This window comes from Hemibagrus wyckioides, linkage group LG16, assembly GCF_019097595.1.
Source record: "Hemibagrus wyckioides isolate EC202008001 linkage group LG16, SWU_Hwy_1.0, whole genome shotgun sequence".
Taxonomy (NCBI): domain Eukaryota; kingdom Metazoa; phylum Chordata; class Actinopteri; order Siluriformes; family Bagridae; genus Hemibagrus; species Hemibagrus wyckioides.
The window spans coordinates 14,356,129-14,378,300 of NC_080725.1; the positions used below are offsets into that span (position 1 = coordinate 14,356,129).

The following is a 22,172-nucleotide window of genomic DNA, read 5'->3' on the forward strand; positions in this document are numbered from 1 at the left end:
ACTCACCCTCCATACAGCTTATGTCATTTTCAAACGTCATTGCAGAAAATTCTCCAGTTGGAACAACCGTGGCTGTAATTAATGTAGATGACGCAGATTCCGGTCAAAATGGGCTCGTGCAGTGCAAAATAAACGAAAACATTCCGTTTAAAATAGAATCAACGCTTTCTGATTATTATGCATTAACTACAGATGAAAGTCTCGATCGAGAAAACATTGCTGAATACAACATCTCCATTCTAGTATCCGATCAAGGAAGTCCTGCACGGCACAATAGCAAAACGCTAAATGTTAAGATTTCCGACGTGAATGATAATCCACCCGTATTCAGTTCTGAGGAGTACAAAACATTCGTTGTTGAAAACAACTCTCCGGGTTTGGCTGTGCTGACAGTAAAAGCGAGCGATGCTGACTGGGGCCCAAATGGGCGACTGTCCTTTTTTTTGGAGGATAATAATATACTTGGCAACCCGGTGAATTCTTTAGTCTCAGTGAATTCAGAGAGCGGGGTTATACATGCAATCAAGCCCTACGATTATGAGCAAATGAAAAGTTTCAGCTTTAACGTGACAGCCCGAGACGGAGGGTCGCCTCCTTTAAGTTCTGAAGTCACAGTGACGATCATCGTTCAAGATCAGAACGACAACGCTCCTCAGGTTCTCTACCCAGTACAAACCGGTGGCTCTGTGGTGGCTGAGATCGTGCCTCGTTCAGCAGATGTGGGTTATCTGGTCACTAAAGTGGTGGCTGTTGATGTGGACTCTGGACAGAATGCCTGGCTCTCCTACAAACTCCAGAAAGCCACAGACAGGGCGCTGTTTGAAGTAGGAGCGCAGAATGGAGAGATACGAACTGTGCGTCAGGTCACTGATAAAGATACTGTGAAACAAAAGCTGACTGTAGTTGTGGAGGATAACGGACAGCCATCTCGCTCAGCTGTAGTGAACATCAATGTAGCTGTAACGGACACTTTCCCTGAAGTGCTCTCAGAGTTCACAGACTTTACGCACACAAAACAATATAATGATGACCTCACCTTTTATTTAGTTTTAGCATTAGCTGCTGTTTCTTTCCTTTTCATCACTACTGTAGTAGTTATAATATCAGTAAAGATCTACAGGTGGAGACAATCGCGCATCTTCTATCAGTCCAATCTCCCAGTTATTCCGTACTATCCACCCGGTTACACAGATACAGGAGTTACTGGAACTCTGCCGCACATGTATAATTATGATGCTTGTCTGACGACTGACTCAAGGAAGAGTGACTGTAAATATTCTACACTCGGAGGACAGAGTGTTTTAGTGATGGACCCGAGTTTCACAGAAACTATGCAGCGCGCGATGAGAGAAAAGGCATTCCAGCAAGACCTAGACTCACCGGAAGTGGTAAGGAAATAACCTTTTAATCGATTGCATGCAAACGTTCATATGAAATATGTCCTGAAACAGCAATAAACTGTAATTAGATTTTTACTATTTCATGTTTAGCTTTTATCTACGTGTTTTAGAAACGAAGGCAGTCAATATCAGAATCAGCGGCAGTAAAATATAGAAGATTGTTTAATATAAGACAGTTTAATTGTGTTGTCGCTTAAACCATAAAACAGAAATAAACTCGGTCCATACTGCATTTTTATTTCGTTTGTTCTCTTCTTGCCGAGCGTTGTAAATGCTCTTGAATAGTTCAGTGTTTATTTGATGCTCAAAATAAGTCTGCATTGAAATGGATACTGAATTACAAGAAATGACTGATATTTATACATAATATCAATTTTAAAAACAATTTCAGATGACCCATTCACGCAGTCAATCTTTTTTTAAGATGTCAATGTACCTTCTACTGACATTTTTACCGCTTGGAATCGTTTATTGCGCATGAAGAGCATGTGATTGAGATTCAAAAAATATGCACTTAAGATAAACAATAGTAGTGTCTTCACAAAGTGCCTTCAGTAATGTGCATGAGCGTCTTTAACTAACAGGATAAAAAGAATCTCTCGTTTTGCGCACAAATACTGTTTTAATAGTTTAGTCTATCGCTGTTCGTCTCTGTAGTGCTGAATGAGCTTCAGTCTTACTCACTTCCATTTTGCTTTCCTGAATAATATTATAGATATAGGTAATTGAAATTTTTGAATTGTCAGTGTGAGTTGTTAAATTAAAGATGAAATACTTAGAAATTATGAAATACTCAGGAAATATTCAGATTGCATCCACGTTGATTTGGGCATGGGTTAATTTCTTGTTCATTTAGAATGTTATGAAGCTGTTATTTGGCCTGGCGTATTTTAGCTTGTTCAAATTCATTCAGGATTTATTTAGCATTATTCTGACAAATCACGCTATAACACGTTTTTCTCAGTGTGTTTTGATTATTTGGGATTTAGTCTAAGGCACATGGGCCTGTGACTGATCCATACCAGTGCATTTTCAGCATTTCCACTCTAAGGGCCGCTATTGGACAAGAATCGTGTAGAATGGAGACGAAAACCACACAGAATCCCTCCTACTGAATGTTTTATTAATGAGGAAAGAACGATTTTTTTGCTGCTGCTATGAGGATAGACTGCGTCAGATTCTGAATTTTTGGGGTATATGAAGATTTAAATTCAAACATTTGTATTTTAACAATGATCAGAGAATAACGTCACTATCAGTATGGTTTATTTGCGCTCGTGTGTTGTTTCTCGGCATCGTCGGATGACTAAAAGGCACCAAAAATGGCAGACTGTGTTTTTTATTTTCTGTGTTTACGGGATGGACGTCGTCTATTGTCAAGCGCGATATTCAGTCCCGGAGGAGACTCCAGAGGGATCATTTGTAGGAAACATCGTCAACGATTTGGGAATGGAGATAAGTAGACTTATTTCTGGAAATGCTCGGGTTGTAACAAAAGGCGGCCGGCAATATGTCGAACTGAGCAGAGACAAAGGCACCCTCGTAGTAAAGGAGAGGATAGACCGAGAGGAGCTCTGCAAGCAAACAACGCCCTGCAGCTTCAGCTTTGATCTGATCATGGAAAACCCCATAGAACTGCATCGGGTCACTGTGGAGGTTCAAGATATAAATGACAATGCCCCAAAATTCCCCAAAGGCATTGTCAATTTACAAATTAGCGAGAGCACAGAACCTGGGACTCGCTTTCCATTATACAGAGCTGTAGACATGGACGTCGGTGTAAATGGTATTGAAAGCTATTCTCTCAGTCAGACCGATCATTTAAAGTTGGAAATAAATGATGAGAGTGATGGCATCAAACATGTAGAAATGGTTTTGCAGAAAGAACTGGATCGAGAAGAACGCGATGAGCTAAAATTGGTTCTGACTGCATATGACGGAGGATCACCAAAAAAATCAGGCACAATGCAAATTCATATTTCTGTATTAGATGCAAATGATAATGCCCCTGTGTGTAAACAATTAGTTTATAAAGCGGAACTAAAGGAAAATTCTCCAGCTGGTACAGTCGTGACTGCAGTAATTGCTACTGATGCTGATGAAGGAATAAATGGTCTAGTCTCATATTCTATTGCTCAGGCTAGTGAAGAAGTCGGAAATGTTTTTCAAATACACTCGTCAACCGGACATATTACTACATTAAGGGGATCAGATTACGAGACTGAAAAAAGTTATCAAATAAATGTTAAAGCGATGGATAAATGGGGCTTGGCAGATACCTGTAAGGTAATTATCGATATTGTCGATGAAAATGATAACTCTCCATCCATACAGCTTATGTCATTTTCAAAAGTCATTGCAGAAAATTCTCCAATCGGAACAACCGTGGCTGTAATTAATGTAGATGACGCAGATTCCGGTCAAAATGGGCTCGTGCAGTGCAAAATAAACGAAAATATTCCGTTTAAAATAGAATCCACGCTTTCTGATTATTATGCAGTAACTACAGATGATACGCTCGATCGAGAAAACATTGCTGAATACAACATCTCCATTCTAGTATCCGATCAAGGAAGTCCTGCACGGCACAATAGCAAAACGCTAAATGTTACGATTTCCGACGTGAATGATAATCCACCCGTGTTCAGATCTGAGGAGTATAAAACATTCGTTGTTGAAAACAACTCTCCGGGTTTGGCTGTGCTGACAATAAAAGCGAGCGATGCTGACTGGGGCCCAAATGCGCAACTTTCTTATTTTTTGGAGGATAATAATATACATGGCCACCCGGTGAGTTCTTTAGTCTCAGTGAATTCAGAGAGCGGGGTTATACATGCAATCAAGCCCTACGATTATGAGCAAATGAAAAGTTTCAGCTTTAACGTGACAGCCCGAGACGGAGGGTCGCCTCCTTTAAGTTCTGAAGTCACAGTGACGATCATCGTTCAAGATCAGAACGACAACGCTCCTCAGGTTCTCTATCCAGTACAGACTGGTGGCTCTGTGGTGGCTGAGATCGTGCCTCGTTCAGCAGATGTGGGTTATCTTGTCACTAAAGTGGTGGCTGTTGATGTGGACTCTGGACAGAATGCCTGGCTCTCCTACAAACTCCAGAAAGCCACAGACAGGGCGCTGTTTGAAGTGGGAGCGCAGAATGGAGAGATACGAACTGTGCGTCAGGTCACTGATAAAGATACTGTGAAACAAAAGCTCACTGTAGTTGTGGAGGATAACGGACAGCCATCTCGCTCAGCTGTAGTGAACATCAATGTAGCTGTAGCGGACACTTTCCCTGAAGTGCTCTCAGAGTTCACAGACTTTACACACGTCAAACAATATAATGATGACCTCACTTTTTACTTAGTTTTAGCATTAGCTGCTGTTTCTTTCCTTTTCATCACTACTGTAGTAGTTATAATATCAGTAAAGATCTACAGGTGGAGACAATCGCGCATTTTCTATCAGTCCAATCTCCCAGTTATTCCGTACTATCCACCCGGTTACGCAGACACAGGAGTTACTGGAACTCTGCCGCACATGTATAATTATGATGCTTGTATGACGACTGACTCGAGGAAGAGTGACTGTAAATATTCTACACTCGGAGGCCAGACTGTTTTAGTGATGGACCCGAGTTTTACAGAAACTATGCAGCGCGCGATGAGAGAAAAGGCATTCCAGCAAGACCTAGACTCACCGGAAGTGGTAAGGAAATACCCCTTTAATCAACTGCATGTAAATGTTCATCTGAAATATGTAATAAAATATCTATTAAAACATTTTTAGCTTTTTAAATTTCATATTTAACATTTGTCTAAGCGTTTTAACAAACTAAGTAAAAACTGAGACAAAATCTAAATCAGCGGAAGTGGAATCGAAGTAACTTTGTAATAGACAGTTTAATTGTGTTGTCAATTCGACCGTAAAACAGCAATGTGTTCCTTATTGGCGTTATTTCTTTTCATTTTTCCTGCTGAGAGTTTCAAATGGTCCTGCACAGCTCAGTGTTTACTATTTAATGGTAAACATAAGCTTGCGTTATAACTGGAAACTGAATAACAAGAATTGTCTGATATTTATATATAATCGATTCATTAAAAAAAGCAAAGTAATTCCCTAAGCAGTTCAACCTATTATTAAGATGTTAAGGTTTATTCTGCGGACCATAATTTACCATTTGGCAACGTTTGTTGTGCATAAAGTGCGTGGGTTTGAGTTTTTAAAAACATCCACATGAGAGAAACAGTAGTGATGTCTTCATAAAGTGCCTTCAGTAATGCGCATGACGGTCTTTAACCAACAGAATAAAGGGAATTTCTCGTTTTGCGCAATTTTTAATATTTTCGTCAATCGCTGCTCATCTCTGTGGTGCTGATTGAGCTCCAGTCTTACTCACTTCCATTCTGCTCTCCTGGATAATCTTCTACAAACAGAGATACAAGTTTTTAACATTTTTAATTTATCAGTGTGAGTTGTTCAAATTAAAGATGAACTACATTTACACATCAGTCAGAAAATATTCAGAGTGTATCCACATTGATAGGGACATGGGTTAATTTCTTGTTCATTTATGTCATGAAAATGCTATTTGGTATGGCGTTTTTTTTTAGCTTTTTCAGATTTATTCAGGCAGATTACTCTGACAAATCACTCTATGACAAGTTTTTGTCAGTGTGTTTCGATTATTTGGGATTTAGTCTAAGGCACGTGGGCCTGTGACTGATCCATACAAGCGCATTTTCAGCATTTCCACTCTAAGGGCCGCTATTGGACAAGATTCGTGTAGAATGGAGCTGAAAACCACCCAGAATCCCTCCTACTGAAGTATTTATTAATGAGGGAAGAACGATTTCTTTTTGCTGCTCCTATAAGAGCAGACTGCGTCAGATTCTGATTTTTTATTTACATGAAGATTTAAAATTGAGCATTTGTGTTTTAACAATGATCAGAGAATAACGCCACTATCAGCATGATACGTTTGTGCTCGTGTGTCGTTTCTCGGCATCGTGGGATGACTACAACGCATCAAAAATGGCAGACAGTGTTTTTTATTTTCTGTGTGTATGGGATGGACGTCGTCTATTGTCAAGCGCGATATTCAGTCCCGGAGGAGACTCCAGAGGGATCATTTGTAGGAAACATCGCCAACGATTTGGGAATAGAGATAAGTAGACTTATTTCTGGAAATGCTCGGGTTGTAACAAAGGGCGGCCGGCAATATGTCGAACTTAGCAGAGACAAAGGCACCCTCGTAGTAAAGGAGAGGATAGATCGAGAGGAGCTCTGCAAGCAAACAACGCCCTGCAGCTTCAGCTTTGATCTAATCATGGAAAACCCCATAGAACTGCATCGGGTCACTGTGGAGGTTCAAGATATAAATGACAATGCACCAAAATTTCCTAAAGGTACTGTGAATTTACAAATTAGCGAGAACACCGAAACTAGGACGCAATTTCACTTAGATAGCGCTGTAGACATGGACGTCGGAGTAAATGGTATTGAAAGCTATTCTCTCAGTCCTACTGATCATTTCAGATTGAAAATAAATAATGATGCTGACGGCAGCAAAGATGTAGAAATGGTTCTGCAGCGAGAACTAGACAGAGAAGAACGCGATGAGCTAAAATTAGTTCTGACTGCATATGACGGAGGATCACCGAAAAAATCAGGCACAATGCAAATTCATATTTCTGTATTAGATGCAAATGACAATGCCCCTGTGTGTAAACAATCAGTTTATAAAGCGGAAGTTAGAGAAAATTCTCCAGCTGGCACAGTTGTGACTGCAGTAAGTGCCACTGATGCTGATGAAGGAATAAATGGTTTCGTGTCATATTCTATTGCTCAGGCTAGTGAAGAAGCCAGGAAGGTTTTTGACATAAACACGGAAACAGGCGCGATTACAACTTTACAAGGCTTAGACTTCGAGAGTGAAAAATCTTATCAATTAAATATTAAGGCAACTGATAAAGGAGGTCTAAAAGATACGTGTAAAATAATTATAGAAGTTTTTGATGAAAATGATAACTCTCCATCCATACAGCTTATGTCATTTTCAAACGTCATTGCAGAAAATTCTCCAATCGGAACAACCGTGGCTGTAATTAATGCAGAAGACGCAGATTCCGGTCAAAATGGGCTCGTGCAGTGTAAAATAAACGAAAACATTCCGTTTAAAATAGAATCATCGCTTTCTGATTATTATGCATTAACTACAGATGAAACTCTCGATCGAGAAAATATTCCTGAATACAACATCACCATTCTAGTTTCAGATCAAGGAAGTCCTGCACGGCACAATAGCAAAACGCTAAATGTTAAGATTTCCGATGTGAATGATAATCCACCCGTGTTCAGTTCTGAGGAGTATAAAACATTCGTTATTGAAAACAACTCTCCGGGTTCGGCTGTGCTGACAGTAAAGGCGAGCGATGCTGACTGGGGCCCAAATGCGCGAGTTTCTTATTTTTTGGAGGATATTAATATACATGGCAACCCGGTGAGTTCTTTAGTCTCAGTGAATTCAGAGAGCGGGGTTATACATGCAATCAAGGCCTACGATTATGAGCAAATGAAAAGTTTCAGCTTTAACGTGACAGCCCGAGACGGCGGGTCGCCTCCTTTATGTTCTGAAGTCACAGTGACGATCATCGTTCAAGATCAGAACGACAACGCTCCTCAGGTTCTCTATCCAGTACAGACTGGTGGCTCTGTGGTGGCTGAGATCGTGTCTCGTTCAGCAGATGTGGGTTATCTTGTCACTAAAGTGGTGGCTGTTGATGTGGACTCTGGACAGAATGCCTGGCTCTCCTACAAACTCCAGAAAGCAACAGACAGGGCATTGTTTGAAGTGGGAGCGCAGAATGGAGAGATACGAACTGTGCGTCAGGTCACTGATAAAGATGCTCTGAAACAAAAGCTGACTGTAGTAGTGGAGGATAACGGACAGCCATCTCGCTCAGCTGTAGTGAACATCAATGTAGCTGTAGCGGACACTTTCCCTGAAGTGCTCTCAGAGTTCACAGACTTCACACAGACAAAACAATATAATGATGACCTTACCTTTTATTTAGTTTTAGCATTAGCTGCTGTCTCTTTCCTTTTCATCACGACTTTAGTAGTTATAATATCAGTAAAGATCTACAAGTGGAGACAATCGCGCATCTTCTATCAGTCCAATCTCCCAGTTATTCCGTACTATCCACCCGGTTACACAGACACAGGAGTTACTGGAACTCTGCCGCACATGTATAATTATGATGCTTGTATGACGACTGACTCAAGGAAGAGTGACTGTAAATATTCTACACTCGGAGGACAGAGTGTTTTAGTGATGGACCCGAGTTTTACAGATACCATGCAGCGCGCGATGAGAGAAAAGGCATTCCAGCAAGACCTAGACTCACCGGAATTGGTAAGGAAATAACCTTTTAATCGATTGCATGTCAGTATTCACATGAAATGTGTCATGAAATAGCAATAAACTGCATTTAGATTTTTCATATTTCCTATTCAGCTCCTATCTACGTGTTTTAGAAACAAAGCTCAAACGAAGGCAGAAAAAATCAGAAACATCGGAAGTGACATAGATGAGTATTTCATTGAAAACGCTTTAATTGTGTTGTCGCTTTGACCAGAGGTTTTCAAACTGTGGATTGCGTTACACAGGAAATATGACCAGTCCTTCCTTTATCTTGGTTTTATTGCTGAAAGAGGCCCAGAGAATGAGGAAGTCCCTTAATTTATTTTATACTTAGAAAAGTTGGCGAGTGCTAGCATGAAACCCTCAAAACGTAAACAGCACCTCACAACAAAACATTCTGCATATGCCAACAAAGGGCGATCGTATTTTCTTCTAAAAAAATTTTGAAGACTATTTCCGTCAGCAAAAACTGATCAAAGGTACAGTCAGAAAAACCCCCGCGAGCCCCATTTCTAGCTGCATATCAAATCACAAATAATTACTAATAAATAAGCACTAATACATTTCCCTTCTACATTCTTAAGCTTGTAGTTTTTAAACACAATTTTTCAGTTCTTGAAATTTGTATTAAATGTATTTGTAAATGATTAGAACTCAGTACTCAGGTATTAAACAATCTTTACCTATTAGGCTGCAGTTTTGACATTTGAATGGTTATAATATCTTCTCTGTTTTTCTTATAATCCGTTTGGTATTGCAATCAACTGAATATTGCATTCATACTACAAAGAAAATAAAAACTTTTCTCTACTACACCAGGATGCGTTTTTTCCCCATATTTCCATTTTAAAAAATATTATGGTTGGTTTTGAGATTGATTGTATTTGTCTAGGTGGGTCATGGAATTGAAAGGTTTGGGAACCCCATAAAACAGCAATACACTCGTTCCATATTGAATTTTTATTTCATTTATTTCCTTCGTGCTGTGCCTTGTAAATGCTCTTGAACAGATCAGTGTTTTTTGATGCTTAACATAAGTTTGCATTAGAATTGGATACTGAATTAAAATAAATGACTGATATTCATATGTAAAATCGATCTTAAAAACAATCTCAAGATGAACCGTTCACGCAGTTCTATCTTTATTTAAGATGTTATGGTCCATTCTAATGACTTCCTATACCCTGTGGCATCGTTTGTTGTGCATGAAGAGTATGAGTTTGAGATTTTAAAAACATACACTTAAGATAAACAATAGTAGTGTCTTCATAAAGTGCCTTCAGTAATGCTTATGAGGGTATTTAACTAGAAGGATAAAAGGAATTTCTCGTTTTGCGCACAAAGAGTTAAAATATTTTCGTCTAGCGCTGTTCATCTCTGTGGTGCTGACTGAGCTCCAGTCTTACTTCCCATGTGCTCTCCTGGATAATTTTCTGCACACAACAGAGATATAGGTCTATGAAATTTTTGAATAGTCAGTGTGAATTGTTAAAATTAAAGATGAAATGCATTTACTATTCAGTCAGGAAATATTCAGAGTGAATCCGCGTTGATGTGGGGATAGTTTCAATTCTTGTTCAATTATAATGTTATTTAAAAGTTATTTGTTGTGGCGTATTTTAGCTGGTTCATGTTCATTCAGGCAGATTATTCTTACAATTCATGCCATGACAGGTTTTTCTCAGTCTATTTTGATTATTTGGGGTTTAGTTTATGGAACTAGGGCCTGTGGCTGTTCCATGCAAGCGCATTTTCAGCATTTCCACTCTAAGGGCCGCTATTGGACAAGATTCGTGTATGGAGCTGAAAACCACCCAGAATCCCTCCTACTGAAGGATTTGTTAGTGAGGGAAGAACGATTTCTTTTTGCTGCTCCTATAAGAGCAGACTGCATCAGATTCTTATTTTTTTAGTTACATTAAGATTTAAATTTAAATATTTGTGTTTTAACAATGATCAGAGAATAACGTCACTATCAGTATGGATTATTTGCGCTCGTGTGTCGTTTCTCGGCATCGTCGGATGACTACAACGCAGCTAAAATGGCAGACAGTTATTTTTATTTTCTATGTGTACGGGATGGACGTCGTCTTTTGTCAAGCGCGATATTCAGTCCCGGAGGAGACTCCAGAGGGATCATTTGTAGGAAACATTGCCAACGATTTGGGAATAGAGATAAGTAGACTCATTTCTGGAAAAGCTCGGGTTGTAACAAAGGGCGGCCGGCAATATGTCGAACTGAGCAGAGACAAAGGCACCCTAGTAGTAAAGGAGAGGATAGACCGAGAGGAGCTCTGCAAGCAAACAACGCCCTGTAGCTTCAGCTTTGATCTGATCATGGAAAACCCCATAGAACTGCATCGGGTCACTGTGGAGGTTCAAGATATAAATGACAATGCACCAAAATTTCCCAAAGGTGCCGTCAATTTACAAATTAGCGAGAACACAGCATCTGGAAAACGTTTTCATTTAGACAGCGCTATAGATTTGGACGTCGGTGTAAATGGTATTGAAAGCTATTCTCTCAGTCAGACCGAGCATTTCAAGCTTGAAATATATGATCAGGCTGATGGGCAAAAATATGTCGAAATTATTTTAAACCGTGAACTGGACAGAGAAGAACGCGATGAGCTAAAATTAGCTCTCACTGCATATGACGGTGGATCACCAAAAAAATCAGGCACAATGCAAATTCATATTTCGGTATTAGATGCAAATGACAATGCACCTGTTTGTAAACAATCAGTTTATAAAGCGGAAGTGAAGGAAAATTCTCCAGCTGGTACAGTCGTGACTGCAGTAAGTGCCACTGATGCTGATGAAGGAATAAATGGTTTCGTCTCATATTCTATTGCTCAAGCTAGTGTAGAAGCTAGGAAGGTTTTTGACATAAACACGGAAACAGGCGCGATTACAACTTTACAAGGCTTAGACTTCGAGAGTGAAAAATTGTATCAACTAAATATCAATGCCATGGATAAATGGGGCTTAACGGATACCTGTAAAGTAATTATAGAAGTTATTGATGAAAATGATAACTCTCCGTCCATACAGCTTATGTCATTTTTAAATATCATTGCAGAAAATTCTCCAGTTGGAACAACTGTGGCTGTAATTAATGCAGAAGACGCAGATTCCGGTCAAAATGGGCTCGTGCAGTGCAAAATAAACGAAAACATTCCGTTTAAAATAGAATCCACGCTTTCTGATTATTATGCATTAACTACAGATGATACGCTGGATCGAGAAAACATTGCTGAATACAACATCACCATTCTAGTTTCAGATCAAGGAAGTCCTGCACGACAGAATAACAAAACGCTAAACGTGAGGATTTCCGACGTGAATGATAATCCACCCGTATTCAGTTCTGAGGGGTATAAAACATTCGTTATTGAAAACAATTTACCGGGTGTGACTGTGCTGACAGTAAAAGCGAGCGATGCTGACTGGGGCCCAAATGCGAGACTCTCTTATTTTTTGGAGGATAATAATTTACAGGGCAACGCAGTGAGTTCATTAGTCTCAGTGAATTCAGAGAGCGGGGTTATACATGCAATCAAGCCCTACGATTATGAACAAATGAAAAGTTTCAGCTTTAACGTGACAGCCCGAGACGGCGGGTCGCCTCCTTTAAGTTCTGAAGTCACAGTGACGATCATCGTGCAAGATCAGAACGACAACGCTCCTCAGGTTCTCTATCCAGTACACACCGGTGGCTCTGTGGTGGCTGAGATCGTGCCTCGTTCAGCAGATGTGGGTTATCTGGTCACTAAAGTGGTGGCTGTTGATGTGGACTCTGGACAGAATGCCTGGCTCTCCTACAAACTCCAGAAAGCCACAGACAGGGCGCTGTTTGAAGTGGGAGCGCAGAATGGAGAGATACGAACTGTGCGTCAGGTCACTGATAAAGATGCTGTAAAACAAAAGCTCACTGTAGTTGTGGAGGATAACGGACAGCCATCTCGCTCAGCTGTAGTGAACATCAATGTAGCTGTAGCAGACACTTTCCCTGAAGTGCTCTCAGAGTTCACAGACTTTACGCACACAAAACAATATAATGATGACCTTACCTTTTATTTAGTTTTAGCATTAGCTGCTGTTTCTTTCCTTTTCATCACGACTGTAGTAGTTATAATATCAGTAAAGATCTACAGGTGGAGACAATCGCGCATCTTCTATCAGTCAAATCTCCCAGTTATTCCGTACTACCCACCCGGTTACACAGACACAGGAGTTACTGGAACTCTGCCGCACATGTATAATTATGATGCTTGTATGACGACTGACTCGAGGAAGAGTGACTGTAAATATTCTACACTCGGAGGACAGAGTGTTTTAGTGATGGACCCGAGTTTTACGGAAACTATGCAGCGCGCGATGAGAGAAAAGGCATTCCAGCAAGACCTAGACTCACCAGAAGTGGTAAGGAAATAATACTTTATTCGATTGCCTGTAAACGTTCATATTAAATATGTAATAAAAAATCATTTTCATATTTAGCTTTTATCTAATCATTTAAAAAAAAACTAAGTAGAAACTAAGGCAGTCAAAATCAGAATCAGTGGAAGTGAAATAGTACAAGAGTGTTTAACTAAAGGCAGTTTAATTGTGTTGTCGATTAGACCATAAAACTCCGTTGGTGAAGCCATTTCAGCGTTTGATAACGTGCACACCATTAGGGAATTGTTGAACCGGAACCGGAAATTTTAATTTTGCATACTTCCAATTATATTAATAAGACACATGACATGATCAGTATGAGGGCACAACTATTACAAATCACCCCCACTTGCTCTCATACTATATACCACTATACAAATAAAACAACATTACAAACTGATACATTTTAGCATTCTTCTTGTTTTTGTTTTACATATCAAACGTGAACCTCTGAAACTTTTCTAGTTTAAACTTTGTCACTGGTTTAGTTATAACATCAGCAACTATTTCTTCATTTGGACAATACTTAATTGTCACTTTGCCATCACTGAATACTGTTTGAATGAAATGATACCTTACATCAACATGTTTACATCTTTGTCAACACACTGGGTTTTTCGATAGAGCAATAACACCTTGATTATCCTCAAAGATTTTACTGGTGTGTATTGACAGTCATTTTCTATGCTGTTCAACAACTGTACAAGATGGCCAGTTCCATTTACTCTGCTTCACATGTAGATAAAGCAACGGTATGTTGATTCTTTGACTTCCTGGAAAGCAGAGGATCATTTCTAGTAAGACTAAAACAGTATTCTATCTGTCATTTGTGTCGGAAGACCAATCAGCATCACTATATGCTGGGTTAGGGTTAACAAGTTTAAGTTTTTTTCACTTTTCCTGTAACATAGTTTATGATCAATTGTCCCTTTCAAGTATCTCATTACATGTTTAACTGTAGACCATTATTGTTCATTTGGTTCCGACTAGTACTGTACTAGTACTCAGTACCGAAGTACTGAGATTACTGACAATCCAATTTAGATCAGGTCTGGTACGTGTTGTCAGATAAATCAAACTACCTACTGCTTCATGATATCTTTTAGGATCAACAGGGTCACAATCACCATTGTGATCCAACTTTTGCTCATATGGTGTTGACCTGGGTTTACACTCTGACACATTGAATCTTTCTAGAACCTTTGAAATGTACCTCTCATTCTGATGAAAATCAATCCTGAAAACATGTCAGTTTTCCCAGATCTTTCATTTTGAACCTTCCTGTCAAGACTGTTTTCATGTCATTAAGTAAATTATTGTTACTGGCAGTAATAATCAGATCGTCAACCCAGATTATTACTATCACTTTCTCTTTTTCAGTTTGTTTACTGTACACACAATGGTCAGCTAAATTCTATACAAAACCATTGTAACTGTGCCAATCACGTAACATTATCTACCTGACTGTTTTAAACCATACAATGATTTGTTTAGTTTACAGACTAGTGTTTCACCCATGTCTGACTTCACTTCAAAACCCTCTGGCTGTTCACTGTAAATCAGTTGGAGCATGTAAATAAGCTGTTTTTTCATCCATTTGGTGGAGATCAAGATCATATTGAGCTGCGGTTTGCATCAAGGCTCTTATTAAAGTGATATTTGCTGTTGGTGAGAAAATTATATAATCGGAACCCATCACTTGCCTGTATCTGGCCTTGTATGTCTCAGTTTCATCTGCATTATTTTTGATTACATAGACGCATCTACCCCCACAGCATGTTTACCCTCTGGTAAGGTAGTTAGAGTAGATGTGCTGTTTTCCTTAAGATAGTTCATTTCCTCTTCCATGGCTTTAGCCCACTTCTCTGAATCTTTTGAACTCGTTTTAATTGCTTCCTTAAAGGTTTGTTTTTAGGTTACACGCTCTGTAACAGTAGTCAATATTAGTTAGAACATGGTCATCACATTTAACATCAGATACATAATCCGTTAAGTACTGGGGAGCTCTTCTATTTCTTTTAGGATAACAGTTATGCTGATTGTTTCCCTCTGTGAGAGGACAATCCTCATTTTTAATCTCGGTTTGAGGTTCATGAGGCTCTTCTAGAGTCTGGTCAGTCTCATCAATATTTAGCTGTGAGGGTGCATACCTTTCCCCATGAAAATCATCACTTGACAGTGAAATGTCAGTCTGTGTTTGGTGTTCAGTAGTACGCTTTGTTACAAATTTCAGAAGTCTGTGCTTAAGGACTTTCCCTGTGTCTGAAAAGTAGACTAAGTATGCAGGGCTGTTTTATCATACTCTACAAAGATTCCTTTTTCACATTGTGCATCCAATTTGTTTTTGTCATGCTTGTACAAATAACATTCTGAACCAAATACCCTCATTTTAGAAAGATCAGGTTTTCTTCCCATCAGTGCATGGTATGGTGTTTGCTGTATTCGACTATTGTAGCACCTGCTGCGAATTACTTCAGCAGCCATTATAGCCCACAATATCTTGGGTAAATTGCTTTCTAAGAGCATACATCTTGCCATTTCAAAAAGGGTTCTACAATTTCAGCAGTCACATTTTGATAATGTGAATATGGTGCTGAGGTTTCATACCTAATATGATTTTGCTTAGCGGTGACTGGATCTCTTTTGACATGAATTCTGTACTATTATCTGATCTAATACACTTTATGGTCCCATAAGGAGCAGTTTTAGCAATGAACTTTTCAGTAGATTTCAGTGTCACTCTTTACTTTCAAAAAGTACACAAACACTGAACCTGACTAATCATAAGAAAATGCTAGAACATACTTGAAACCATCTTTGGCCTTTGGGTCAATAGGCCCAGCTAGATCTGTATGGACTAGTTCAAGTGCAGCCTTAGCTCGTCTATCAGGTTCTCTATTTCTACTCTGAAAAAACTTCACAAACTTCACAATTTAGGTTATATTTACCAATCTTACCATTAATTTTCATTACCTTGACTAGATTGCAATTTGCAATTAGAAAATATCACCATAATTGCAGTGACCAAGGATTTCATGCCAGGTTTGAATATCATAAGATCTGTTACCACTATCACTAACGTTGTTTACCATATTCAGATAATATAGTCCCTTGTACTCTGGCATGTTAAACTTGGTACCGTCATTGTGAACAAGGTCATCGTGTCTTAGTTTAAAGTTGATCAAAGCTCCATTTGTTGTTGCTGTTTTAACAGAGAAGATGTTCTGTGGGTATGATGGGATTTATAGTGCACTTCTTGGTGTCCTCTTTGCCCGATGTCCCTCATTGTCAATCAGGCACACCTCCGTATCACCCCTTCTCACTACTACTTCACTTGATCTGGTCCTGTCTGTTAACTCAGTTTTTCTGGCTGGAATTTGTCATCAAATCATTTGAATTTTTGAATGTCCATAGTAATGTGTGATGTTGCACCTGTGTCAACCATCAGTCCTTTCTGATTCACTCTGTGAAACTGGCAGTCATTCGTTTTAAAGACAAACTTGTGTTCATTATCCTCTGCATCAGTGGCTTGTTTAACATTGTCTTTCTTATGACGTCTACAGCTTTCATCTTTGTGTGTTGAGCTTTTGCAGTAGCTGCACCACTGTCTTTGCCAATTTGGGTTCGGGCAAGCATGTGCTCTGTGTCCTTTTCGAACGCAGTTGAAGCATGTCATGTCCGAGTCTGTGATTCGTTCTCTCCCGCTCCGTTCAGGAGCTGAGGCACTCGCTCTCATGATAGTGTCATCATTTTTACTGCTTGGTTTTGAATTCCGCAAATGGTATGTTTACATCACTTCGTGTGATATGGACGGCAAACAGGTTAACAGTCTGGCAAACCAGTCGCGTAGCTATGGGTGGGCACCTGTCAGTCAGGCCCACCAGATCAGTTGCTTACAACAGAACAGATTGCTTTGACTACAGTGATTGCTGGATGCCTTTATACATGCCTTTGTCCCTATTAGTTTTTTTGGCACGTCATACATTACATCTATGAGTTAATTCTGGTACTTTCTGTGTGAGAGCCCCCTTTGCCTATGAGGAAGAATGAAACATCTCTACGCTCATGCCACCCATCTCCCTCCACACCGATCAAATTTCACAGAGGGTCACCGAAGTTTAGTTGCACAAGTTTTTGTCAAAAAGACGTTGTGTGCAGCTGGAGGAGAAAGATAATTCCGATGTTCAGGAGCCATCAAGCTCAAGTAGTAAGGAGCTCTGCTAGTGTTCATTTACCTTTTACTCCATCACCAGCAGCACTTTATTCTCCAGCGTGTACCTCCCCTACACACCAATGTAAAAGTAAGCCAATCTACATTTTCCTACTATGTAGTTGTATAGTCATTGTTGTTCATTTCATGTGGTTTATATGGCTGTTGAGCATACTGGCAGTTTAGATACTGGCTAATTATTTGTGCTTTTCCTTTACCAACATAATAGCTCCTCAAAATCTGCAAAGCTTTCCTACCATCATCGGCTGCATCTATCATTACAAGAGACAAACTTTTGTCATCCAGGTACTGAATCAGCTCAGCATAAGCTATTTAATTTTTAATGACAGCATCTTCTTCCTCATCATCTCTTGTGGGAAGTTCCAAAAATATATTGTCCTTTTGCCCTAACAAATGCATATCTCCTAAAACCTTCAATACCGTCAAAACTTCAATACCGTCAAAACACAATCTGTTCCATAGGTTAACTACTTCTCTTCCTGGCCCATAACTGGTTGGCACAGCCATTCCTGTGTTTGATACCCGGGACATTTATTAAGTAAAACGGAGGCAAAATAATGTGCCTACCATTAGGGAATTGTTGAACCGGAACCATAAGCTTTTATTTTGCATACTTCCAAGTATAATAACACAAGTCACATGACAAGAGCAGTATGGGGGCACAACTATTACAAATATTAACACACTTGTTCCATATTGAATTTTTATTATATTTCTTTTCTTTGTGCTGATTGTAAATGTTCTTTAACAGCTCAGTTTTCATTTGATGCTTAACATAAGTGTGCTATAGAATTGGATATTGAATTACAAGAAATGATTCATATACTGTGTATATATATATATATATATATATATATTATCGATTTTATATAAAATTAAAATGAACCATTCATGCAGTTCTATCTTTCTTTAAGATGTTATGGTCTATTCTACTAACATCCTTTACCGTGTGGCATCTTTGTTGTGCAAGAAGAGCATGGGTTTGAGATTATAAAAACATTAAATTAAGATAAACAATAGTAGTGCCTTTATTCAGTGACTTTAATAATACGCGTGAAGGTCTTTAATTAACAGGATAAAGGGAATTTCTCGTTTTAGACACGAATAATGCTTTAATATTTTTGTTTAGCGCTGTTCATCTCTGTGGTGCTGAATGAGTTCCAGTCTTTCTCACTTCCGTTGTGCTCTCTTGGATAATCATCAAATACAACAGAGAAACAAATCTTTAACATCCTTGATTTCAGTGCGAGATGTTACAATTAAAGATAAAATATATTTACAGTTTAGTCAGGAAATATTCAGAGTGTATCCACGTTAATGTGGGGATAGTTTCATTTCTTGTTCACTTATGAATGTTATGTAAATGTTATTTGGTATGGATTATTTTAGCTTGTTCAGACTGTCAGGCAGATTATTCTGACATGAAGCTATGACACGTTTTTCTCAGTGTGTTTTGGGGTGTGTTTCTCAGTGTGTGATTATTTGGGGTTTAGTCTAAGGCACATGGGCCTGTGGCTGTTCCATACAAACGCATTTTCAGCATTTCCACTCTAAGGGCCGCTATTGGACAAGATCCGTGTAGAATGGAACTGAAAACCACCCAGAATCCCTCCTACTGAAGGATTTATTAATGAGGCAAGAACGATTTCTTTTTGTTGCTCCTATAAGAGCAGACTGCGTCAGATTCTGAATTTTTTGGTTATATGAAAATATAAAATTAAGCATTTGTGATTTAACGATGATCAGAGGTTAACGTCACTATCAGTATGGTTTATTTGCGCTCGTGTGTCGTTTCTCGGCATCGTCGGATGACTACAACGCAGCTAAAATGGCAGACAGTGTCTCTTATTTTCTGTGTTTACGGGATGGACGTCGTCTTTTGTCAAGCGCGATATTCAGTCCCGGAGGAGACTCCAGAGGGATCATTTGTAGGAAACATCGCCAACGATTTGGGAATAGAGATAAGTAGACTTAATTCTGGAAAAGCTCGGGTTGTAACAAAGGGCGGCCGGCAATATGTCGAACTGAGCAGAGACAAAGGCACCCTCGTAGTGAAGGAGAGGATAGATCGAGAGGAGCTCTGCAAGCAAACAACGCCCTGCAGCTTCAGCTTTGATCTGATCATGGAAAACCCCATAGAACTGCATCGGGTCACCGTGGAGGTTCAAGACATAAATGACAATGCACCAAAATTTCCTAAAGGTACTGTCAATTTACAAATAAGCGAGCACACAGCATCTGGGACTCGTTTTCCATTAGACAGCGCTATAGATTTGGACGTAGGTGTAAATGGAATTGAAAGCTATTCTCTCAGTCAGACCGAGCATTTCAGGCTAATAAATGATCAGTCTGTAGACAAAAAAATCGTATACATGGTTTTGTATCGTGAGCTCGACAGAGAGGAACGTAATACCTTAGAATTAATTCTCACTGCATATGACGGAGGGTCTCCTAAAAAATCTGGGTCAATGCGAATTTATATTTCTGTATTAGATGCAAATGATAATGCCCCTGTGTGCAAACAATCAGTTTATAAAGCAGAAGTGAAAGAAAACTCTCCAGTAGGCACCATTTTAACTGCAGTAAGTGCCACTGATGCGGACGAAGGTGTAAATGGCCTACTGTCATATGTTTTTGCTCAGGCCAGTGATGAAGCCAAAAGGCTTTTTAAAATAAACCCAGAAACAGGAGCGATTACGACGTTAGACATTTTAGATTACGAAACTGAAAAAAACTTTGAATTAAATATCAATGCGATGGATAACGGAGGCCTGGCAGATACCTGTAACGTTCTAATAGAGATTATTGATGAAAACGATAACTCTCCCTCAATACAGCTTATGTCATTTTCAAATACCATTAGAGAAAATTCTCCAGTAGGAACAACCGTGGCTGTAATTAATGTCGAAGACGCAGATTCCGGTCAAAATGGGCTCGTGCAGTGTAAAATAAACGAAAACCTACCGTTTAAAATAGAATCCACGCTTTCTGATTATTATGCATTAACTACAGATGAAACTCTCGATCGAGAAAACATTGCTGAATACAACATCACCATTCTAGTATCCGATCAAGGACGTCCTGCACGGCACAATAACAAAACGCTAAATTTTAAGATTTCCGATGTGAATGATAATCCACCCGTGTTCAGTTCTGAGGAGTATAAAACATTCGTTATTGAAAACAACTCTCCGGGTTTGGCTGTGCTGACAATAAAAGCGAGCGATGCTGACTGGGGCCCAAATGCGCGGCTCTCTTATTTTTTGGAGGATCATAATGTACAGGGCAACCCGATTAGTTCTTTAGTCTCAGTGAATTCAGAGAGCGGGGTTATACATGCAATCAAGGCCTACGATTATGAACAAATGAAAAGTTTCAGCTTTAACGTGACAGCCCGAGACGGAGGGTCGCCTCCTTTAAGTTCTGAAGTCACAGTGACGATCATCGTTCAAGATCAGAACGACAACGCTCCTCAGGTTCTCTACCCAGTACAGACTGGTGGCTCTGTGGTGGCTGAGATCGTGCCCCGTTCAGCAGATGTGGGTTATCTGGTCACTAAAGTGGTGGCTGTTGATGTGGACTCTGGACAGAATGCCTGGCTCTCCTACAAACTCCAGAAAGCAACAGACAGGGCGCTGTTTGAAGTCGGAGCGCAGAATGGAGAGATACGAACTGTGCGTCAGGTCACTGATAAAGATGCTGTAAAACAAAAGCTGACTGTAGTTGTGGAGGATAACGGACAGCCATCTCGCTCAGCTGTAGTGAACATCAATGTAGCTGTAGCGGACACTTTCCCTGAAGTGCTCTCAGAATTCACAGACTTCACGCACACAAAACAATATAATGATGACCTCACTTTTTACTTAGTTTTAGCATTAGCTGCTGTTTCTTTCCTTTTCATCACAACTGTAGTAGTTATAATATCAGTAAAGATCTACAAGTGGAGACAATCGCGCATCTTCTATCAGTCCAATCTCCCAGTTATTCCGTACTATCCACCCGGTTACACAGACACAGGAGTTACTGGAACTCTGCCGCACATGCATAATTATGATGCTTGTATGACGACTGACTCGAGGAAGAGTGACTGTAAATATTCTACACTCGGAGGACAGAGTGTTTTAGTGATGGACCCGAGTTTTACAGAGACTATGCAGCGTGCGATGAGAGAAAAGGCATTCCAGCAAGACCTAGACTCACCGGAAGTGGTAAGGATATATCATTTAATCTACTGGTTCTAAATATTTTTGTAGAAGGTTGTAAGCTCGAAATAGATTAGAATTTCTGGGAAATTTCTGGCTACTATTTAATGCTTTTTTCCAATTAGCTTTGGCTCAAACTTTTTTCGGTTACTGATAACGATTACTGTGCATGGATGTGTATTGGTTTGAAATCAGAAAACACGTTTCCAAGAAACAGTACATCATTAAATATGAGTGTATTATTTTCCTTAGCAAAGTGATTTAAAATATTTGAAGTAGACATTAGTGCAAATACATTTATTTTTGACTGATATAAATTTTCCACATACATATAGGCGACTCAGGACGTATGATGTGAGAAGAAATTTAGTAAAACATTCCTGAAACCCTGAAAAGTTCTTTTTAAAAAGTGTAGCTTCATGAAGTCTGCACTAAATATATGTTTCATCCAAGCATCATAAAATAACATTCAA

At 39.4% G+C, this 22,172-nt stretch overlaps 1 protein-coding gene across 22 annotated transcripts in view; it reads left to right on the forward strand.

The window, feature by feature from the left end:
- Nucleotides 1-22,172, forward strand: part of LOC131366964 (protocadherin alpha-C2-like) — a 239,726-nt gene that overhangs the window by 126,610 nt on the left and 90,944 nt on the right. For 2 of the 22 annotated variants that reach the window (XM_058412037.1, XM_058412060.1), the window contains exon 1: nucleotides 6,229-8,814. The exons of 17 other annotated variants lie outside the window; for them this stretch is intronic. In XM_058412037.1, the coding sequence (XP_058268020.1) occupies nucleotides 6,370-8,814 (2,445 nt within the window). In that variant the 5' untranslated portion in view covers nucleotides 6,229-6,369. Of the gene's footprint in view, nucleotides 1-6,228; nucleotides 8,815-10,657; nucleotides 13,249-19,124; nucleotides 21,706-22,172 lie in introns of those variants that run through there. 3 more of the 22 variants (XM_058412039.1, XM_058412061.1, XM_058412038.1) reach the window with 2 other exon arrangements.